Consider the following 8664-nt stretch of genomic DNA (forward strand, 5'->3'; position numbering starts at 1 on the left):
GAGAATAGAGTAATTGCGTTAGATTATCCTCAATTTACTGACACAGGAATAGCTTGGCCTCCATATTCTCCCGATCTGAGTCCATGTGACTTCTTTCTGTGCAGCGCATTGAAAGATGCTGTCTATCGAAACAATCCTGCTACTCTAGATGAGCTTGAATCGTTCATTAGTGTTGCATGTTATTCCATTTCCGTCGAGACATTGCAAGACATGATGTCAAATTTCATTGTTCATTTACGCCACCTCATTGTTTCGAATGGTGAACATTTTGAAAAAATTGTATTTTGATTGCAAGGGCTGCTTTATTTTTTAAATTATTTTTTGACTCCTTTCAGAAATAATTTTCAATGCAGAGCGCCATCTGTTAACGATTTTCGTAACTAAATTTTCTAAACTTTTGTACACTATTTTTAGTTTTGCTAATAAATGTACAGTTTACCGCATAATTCTATCGATTTTTGTTGTAGAGATATTTAATTTTGAAATCAGGGCTTATTCGCTGATCACCCTGTACATACAGGACACTTATAATGGCTACTAAGTAAACCTTCATTTACACACCAGTCAATTAAAGCTCTTTTCCTCTTTTGCTCCAAATCGTACAGAAACTTCAAATTAATCTTACTACATTTGGCCATTCTACCGTCTAAACACACACCACAAAAATGCTTACAAAACATCCCATGATTAAAAATTTCCCAGAATCATGCATGCACCCGATTACGTCACAATAGGGTTTCCATAACATTCAACTATTCAGGCTACCATAAATGAAACAACAACTTGGCGATAAATCAAACAACAACTTCGCCAAAATACAAGGGGTACCTTCAAGTCTACTCTACCCGAAATACATTTACATTTCCCAACTGCTAATAAAGATATTCCACCTAATAAAAATATAATACCCAAAAGATTCTCAAATACAAAACAAAAAGGAAACTGACAAAAACTTCTACAATAACTTCACAGAATGAAGACAATAATACAATTCTAAAAATTATTTTGGATCACAAAAATTTTACACATAATTCCACTGAAGAAACTTAACACATCTAGTGAAAAATATATATTTTAACAATAGTCATTAGTACCTATTCACAATTCCTTTTGTTCATTTTTATCATCTAAAACATCTTTCAACTGCCTGTAAGTGTTTTATATGTGTCAGATGATATTTTTTTCTTATTTATATAATACTATCTCTTTCTTTAGAACTTCTCTTTAATAATAAGATAATTCCAACTCTAATCCTTAAAATGATCAGGAACAGATGTAGAAGGTCAGTATAGGGTTTTGAACCTTTATCTCAGGTCCTCGTGATAGGCTGATATATTCTGTGATTAATGAGTAAGTCTATTTTTGTTCATCCTCCTTGCATTACTGTCTTTCTTCCCCCCCCCCCAAGTCCAACAATACCAAATATTGTCCATACAATCAATCATTCATTGACTTTTAAAGTGTTCAGTCAATAGATTATTACCAAGCATTTTTAATGTAGATAAATATATTTTGGTGAAACTGAGTCAATCCCAAATTTGAACGGTAAGGAATATTTTCTACTATTCAATACTTGCTATTTAATATTTGTCAAGTTTTTAATTTTCTAATTATTCAACCCCATGTACATTCACATGTTGTGCACTGGCCATTTTATTATGTGTAGAATTGTTTAAAACTAATTGAACATGGTAACAAACTCATAACAGTTTTGTGAATTGCCACATGCTGCTACATTTTTATTTTGGGATTTTAATTATTAATAACATTAAATAATAGAAACCTTAAGTTTTTTTTAATACTAACTAGCTTTACATATCTGGTTTGCACCTTTAATAAGGCTTACTTGTACATTATGTAAACTTGTATTTTATGCCAATCAGTCCCCTCCCCACACATGTTGATGTCAGCATTTATTTGTATTCCTTACATTTTACAGCAATAATTCATAAGTGTGTTTTATGGATATCTGAGGTATGAAGGAATATGTGAAGAACACGTTCTCCCCCCTTTCGTTGCCGAATTTTGAAAACGTTTGAAATTGGTTTTTATGTATTCATATTCCATACATTTTAAAGCAAGAATCTTATGTACATCTGTTTCTTCCTTATATGAAAAAACATAAAAACATGTTTTGCACGCCGAATCTTAAAAAATAGCTTCTTAAATAACATCTTCTATGCAAAAGTAATAAGCTCCTAAGTTTTGATATCTGTATCTCTAATAGCTTCGGGCGATGATCTGTACGTGAATAAATGAATAAATCAGGAATTCTTCCTTTATGTATAGATTTATAATAAAACATCTGAACAAATAAATATATATACCAATTAAAAAGAAAACTACTTCAGAAAAACTAACAAAATTAATTAATTTACATTCAGTAATGCGCACCAAGTTCGTAACGTTTTAAACGCGTGGCGTTTTAAAAAAATCGGCTTTGACCACGCCCAGCTCCTTGGGGTAAACACGCTGCGCGTGAATCTGCGCAAACGATCAAGGAGGAATATAGCATCTGAGGGGCTAGACGCTTGTTTCGTCGGGTCTCAGATATCAGACAGATTCCTCCAAGCGTTGATATTTAACTTCGAATATTTGCACATCAAAGGGTATATGCTCAATAAAACACGTTGTGCTTTGTCTCTGATACAATTAACATGAAGTTTTAAGTCCTTTACGTATACTTCAAGGGTCTTTCTGCGGTTTATTTCAGTGGTTAGGCTATAGATATACTTTATTATACTAACTTAGAATGAGACAGTGGTGATTTTGCATTTTGATTATAATTTAAAATCGAAAGGTGGGAGGATAGTAGTAGTAAATTATTTATTTTAATGTTAATTTGGCTCATGAGCAAGCATCACTTAGATTTTGCTAGTAAAGTTTACTAATATGTGCATGGCAATAATGATAGATAGTCAACTTCAAGGAGGTTTGGTCAACTTTTAAGAGTTCGGCAAAGAATCTATTATAATGTTCTTTTAACATTCATGGCCGTTCGTTGGTTGTGTCGCAGTAACTGTTTTCTTTCGTGATAGTAAGTGTGTTTACGTTAAATCTGATTTTATAATTTAAATAAATACCGAACATATAGCTTTTTAAGGATAGTGACTGTTTTTAAAACTATGATGTGAGTCTTTAATTAAAGTTTACTTCATGCTGAAGTGTGATTCATACTTTTAAGTATTCGAAGCTTGAAAACTATAAGCAATTAATTTTCAGTGAAACATTATTGGAATCAAAGCATTGTGAATAATTTGCTGATTCTTTTACAAAGAAAAACACGCGTATTTACATGAGACATGAAATGCTAGAGTGAACCAATCATCTTAAAACCACTTTTAACGAAGTTTCTATTAAGTAGTCTCGTTTTACATTCCCTCAGAGGACGAAATTCATCACGAGATATGTAGCAAGTTATATTGAGAATGTCGATTACAGTTATCAATATAGAGCAGAAATTCTATGGTCTAGGAGAAGGATGTTCTGTGTTCGTGTTCCAGGTTGATGTTTTGTTACAAATCATTTTCAAGAAGTAATTTTTAAAACAGCACATGCATATTCATACTGAACACAAACCACATATGTATGCAATTTCTACGAGGTCATTTAGGCGAAAAAATATTTTAAAGATGCATATGCTGATTCACATTGGATAGAAAACTGTTATATGTGATGTATGTAGACATTTAGTTAAAAGATAAATTCAGACAATCAGCTGCTTATTCACAAAGGACAAAAACGTCATGTGTGTGAAGTATTTAAAAAATTGTTAAATCACAAGTTCAATTCAAACATGTATTCTCTTACTCACACAGGAGAGAAGCCTCATGTTCATGTGTGTGAAGTATGTAAGAACTCCTTTAGTCATAAGTGTACTTTAAACAGACATATGCTTATTCACACAGGAGAGAAACCTCATGTATGTGAAGTATGTAAGAAGTCATTTAAACACAAGAGCACTTTAAACGGCCATATGCTTTTTCACATAGGACAGAAGCCTCATGTGTGTGAAGTATGTAAAAAGTCATTTAGTCAGAAAAGTGCTTTAAACAGCCATATGCTTATTCACACAGTTCAGAAAACTCATGTGTGTGAAGTATGTAAGAAGTCATTTAAGCACAAGAGTGCTTTAAACGGCCATTTGCTTATTCACACAGGACAGAAAGCTCATTTGTGTGAAGTATGTAAGAAGCCATTTAGTCAGAAAAAAGCTTTAAACAGCCATATGCTTATTCACACAGTACAGAAACCTCATGTGTGTGAAGTGTGTAAGAAGTCATTTAAACACAAAAGTGCTTTAAACGGCCATATGCTTATTCACACAGGAGAGAAACCTTATATGTGTGAAGTATGTAAGAAGTCATTTAGTCAGAAAAGTGCTTTAAACAGCCATATGCTTATTCACACAGGAGAGAAACCTCATATATGTGAAGTGTGTAAGATTTCATTTACACAGAAGGGTAGTTTAAACAATCATTTGCTTATTCACACAGGTGAGAAACCTTATGTGTGTGAAGTATGTAAAAAGTCATTTAGTCAGAAAAGTGCTTTAAACGGCCATATGCTTATTCACACAGGAGAGAAACCTCATATATGTGAAGTATGTAAGATTTCATTTACGCAGAAGGGTAATTTAAACCAACATTTGCTTATTCACACAGGTGAGAAACCTTATATGTGTGAAGTATGTAAGAAGTCATTTAGTCAGAAAAGTGTTTTAAACAGCCATATGCTTATTCACACAGGAGAGAAACCTCATATATGTGAAGTATGTAAGATTTCATTTACACAGAAGGGTAATTTAAACAAACATTTGCTTATTCACACAGGTGAGAAACCTTATGTGTGTGAAGTATGTAAGAAGTCATTTAGTAATAAAAGTGCTTTAAACAGCCATATGCTTATTCACACAGTACAGAAACCTCATTTGTGTAAAGTATGTAAGAAGGCATTTAAACACAAGTCTGCTTTAAACCGCCATATGCAAATCCACACAGGAGAGAAGCCTTATGTGTGCGAAGTATGTAAGAAGTCATTTAGTTGGAAAAGTGCTTTAAACAGCCATATGCTAATTCACACAGGAGAGAAGCCTCACGTATGTGAAGTATGTAAGAAGACATTTTGCCAGAAAAGTGGTTTAAACATCCATATGCATGTTCATGCTGCAGAAAAACCATATATGTGTGAAGTATGCAAAAAGTCATTTAAACGGAAGGATTATTTAAAAGAGCATATACTTATTCATGCGGGAGAGAAGACTCGTGTGTGAAGTATGTAAGGAGTCATTTACTATGAAGTCAACTTTAAAGTGCCATATGCTTATTCACACAAGAGAGAAACCTTGTATGTGTGAAGTATGCAAGATATCCTTAGTCATAAGTGTACGTTAAACAGACATATGCTTATTCACACAGGAGAGAAACCTCATGTGTGTGAAATATGCGAGATGTCATTTCAACACAAGCGTGATTTAAAGTACCATATGCTTAGTCACACGGGAGAGAAACCTCATGTGTGTGAAGTATGTAAGAAGTCATTTAGTCAAAAGTGTACTTTAAATAGCCATATGCATATTCACACAGGAGAGAAACCTCGTGTGTGTGAAGTATGTCTGAAGTGCTTTACTATGAAGCATGCTTTAAACATTCATATGCTTATTCATGCAGGAGTAAAACCTCATGTGTGTAAAGTATGTAAAAAGTCATTTAGTCAGAAGGGTAATTTAGACACTGGAATGCTTATTCACACAGGAGAGAAACCTCATGTGTGTGAAGTATGTGAGAGGTCATTTAAATGGAAAGATCATTTAAACAAGCATATTCTTAGTCACATAGGAAAGAAACCTCATGGGTATGAAGTATGTAAAAGTAATTTGGTGTGAAGAGTCATTTAAAAGCTCATATGGTTATTCACACAGGAAGGAAGACTTGTGTGTAAAGTATGGAAAAGTTAATTTTTAATAAAGGATTATTAAAATGTGCATATCGACAGAAGAGAGAAATCTGTCATATATGTAAGAATTCGTTTGGACAATAGAATAATTTGAAAAAATATGTGTTGATCTAAGCAGAAGGGAAGCTTTCTGTCTTTTGAGGAGGTATTATAATAGTATCAACATTTATTTATTAGTGTAGTAAAAATTTGTGTATTCGGCAAAGAAACCAAATTTTTTGCAGTCAAGTCAGTTTGAATCACAACACTTGTCAGTATTAAGTGGTGGGGAAATTCTTGGTAATAAGAGAGGCAGTCAGTGGCAGAATTTTAGATTTAATGGTATTATACTGTGTGCTATAAAACGTACTGCTGACACTGTGGTGAGGTTTTTGAATTGTGATTTGATAAAAATAAATCATAATCTTATTTTTTATTTCTAAAAAGCAGAACAATACATTCATGCAAATTATATCTCAAATGCATTTTTAATTAATGCTGACTTGAAGCCGCATTTGATTATCAATCCTGCCCTAAAACATCTAAAGCTGCTTATAGTGACCTTTAATTGAAAAGGCTTGGATTGTTGCTTTTATTCAGAGTCTGCCATGATGTGTTTTGTGTTTCTTCTGCCTTTTCCAAAAGTCGAATTTTTGACCCTGGATATCACTTTTCACAGACTTTTGTATCACTCATATTTAGTGTTACATCTGTTACCTACCAAAATGCACTGTGGTGATCTATGCTTGTTACCACTTTGACATACTTCTGAGATGCAATTCTGGGGCAGGGCTAAATGTTTCATTCCATATAGGTACTGTATGTTGTATGTTCTTTGTGTTAAAAATGTTTCTGAGTTTAACAGTCAAAGCTATTGAATTAATGATTGAGATGCCTTTCTTGTACCTGTAATGAAATAATGTAATAGGTGATTTCTTTATTGTGATGAAATACTGGCCTGCAGGCAAATTACATAGTTACATTTTTTTACATACTTTTGATCTAATTAAATCTATTATCAGCAAATATTCTCAGTATGACTATCCAGCTGCAATGTGAAATGTCTCAAGTGTATAGGCATCCATAAAACCAGTATACGGGTATCACATATTATACTGATAAAGGAAATTGAGGTCTTCCATGATATATTCTTTCAAGTCTTGGATATATCAAGTAGAGCAGTCCTGTGTGTGTAAAGTACCTAAGAAGATATTTGAAAAATGAATCAGTATGGCAATGTTATTTCTATTCAGGTAAGGAACTCAAATATAGTATATATTTATTCAAAATCTGGGTAGAAGTGTACAATTGGGTGCCCCTTGTTTTTTTTTTTTTTTTTTTTTTTTTTTTGCGATTCTTTTTGTATACCAAGATTGGTGTCGCTAAGGCACAGTTTCTACATGGCTGCTACACAAAACCAAAATGAGAAGTCAAAGAATTGCACAAACTTGGAGACAATGTACGCATCAATCTATTTTCACTTGAAAGAATATCGGAGAATTGCATAGTGTCTTAACTTTGTCCATGTGCACATCTATTTTCACTTACGAAAATTCAGGAAGCTAAAGAAAGTTAAAACTATCATGGTAACCAGAAATGGGGTTGATCGCCAAAATTTAACAAAATTTGTCGCTAATTAAAGAAGCACACAATTCTACACTAGAGCCAAAAAGCTGTTTTATGTTCTTTATCCAGTGTGGAAAGAAACTTAATATTTAATTTTGGAGTATGCACACTTTATAAGCATGAACATCTCTGTAGGAAAAAAAAAAACAAAAAGAGCTCTTTTACATGTAACTTTGTCATTATTCTTGGCAAGAATTATCATTATAAGCATCTCAAGCATTCAAAAAAAAAAAAGTAATAATAATAATTGTGTCATATGGTTTCCATAATAATGAAACTGATTAGAAACTAGCAATATTTGACACTTTGGCACAATTTTTATGGTTTCAATTCAAGGAAAACCTTTTTCTGGAATCTATAACAGGTTTCTGTAGAGCAGGACTGTCACAGAAATTTGCTAGATTACTTAAAAATTTTATTTCATGTAATTTATTGAAGTAATATTGCTGTACTTCAAACTGCTTATTTTATTTAATAAACCTTATTTAAAAAATAATATAATCATAAATGCTTTTTTATAATTTATTTAGTCTTGAGGGTGTAAAAAATATTGACGTTATGATCATATTAAGATTTTTTTGAATATAAATATTTGAAATTTTCTGTGTTAAATGCTTTCTACCCTTAATGTTAATTAATGTGTGTGTTTGATGGAAGTATAGAAGGAATTTTGCAAATGCTTTGATAAATAAATTCTTCAGTTCTTTCTTTAAATATCTAGCACATCAAGCATAAATATTTTAATAGATATTTAATAACACGAAAGTCTTCCCCACTATGAAGCATTGCTGGAAAAACAAGTTTATAGTGATAAGTATATTTAACATTGACTTAAATGGGTGTCTTGCCAAATTAGTGACATGGCGCCAAATTGGCAGTGCTCTTGGTAACTAATGTTTGTCTCTAAGTTTGGTGACAAATCCCCAAACGTCAGCAAATTTGGAGTCTATACTTATGTAACTGTAGTCCTATTCTGATATAACTAAGTCCTATACTTACGTAACTGTCCAATCTGTATATAACTGTGTGCTATCCGGCAATTCCAAGAAAGCAAAGGTGTTAAAAATTTCTGGTTGATCTTTATGGTAACTGGTAGTTTGGCGA

The 8664-nt window shown here is 32.5% G+C and overlaps 1 protein-coding gene across 1 annotated transcript; it reads left to right on the forward strand.

The window, feature by feature from the left end:
* The first annotated feature begins 2918 nt into the window (after positions 1-2918).
* LOC118180178 (uncharacterized) lies at positions 2919-8110 on the forward strand. Its single transcript, XM_085826519.1, has 2 exons — positions 2919-5266; positions 5357-8110. Exons 1-2 carry the CDS (start codon positions 3797-3799, stop codon positions 5882-5884), a joined length of 1998 nt encoding a protein of 665 aa, XP_085682645.1. The 5' UTR covers positions 2919-3796; the 3' UTR covers positions 5885-8110.
* The last annotated feature ends 554 nt before the right edge of the window (positions 8111-8664 follow it).

Source organism: Stegodyphus dumicola, chromosome 11 (genome assembly GCF_044657685.1).
Source record: "Stegodyphus dumicola isolate Sdum_Otavi_A_Nest chromosome 11, ASM4465768v1".
Classification (NCBI taxonomy): domain Eukaryota; kingdom Metazoa; phylum Arthropoda; class Arachnida; order Araneae; family Eresidae; genus Stegodyphus; species Stegodyphus dumicola.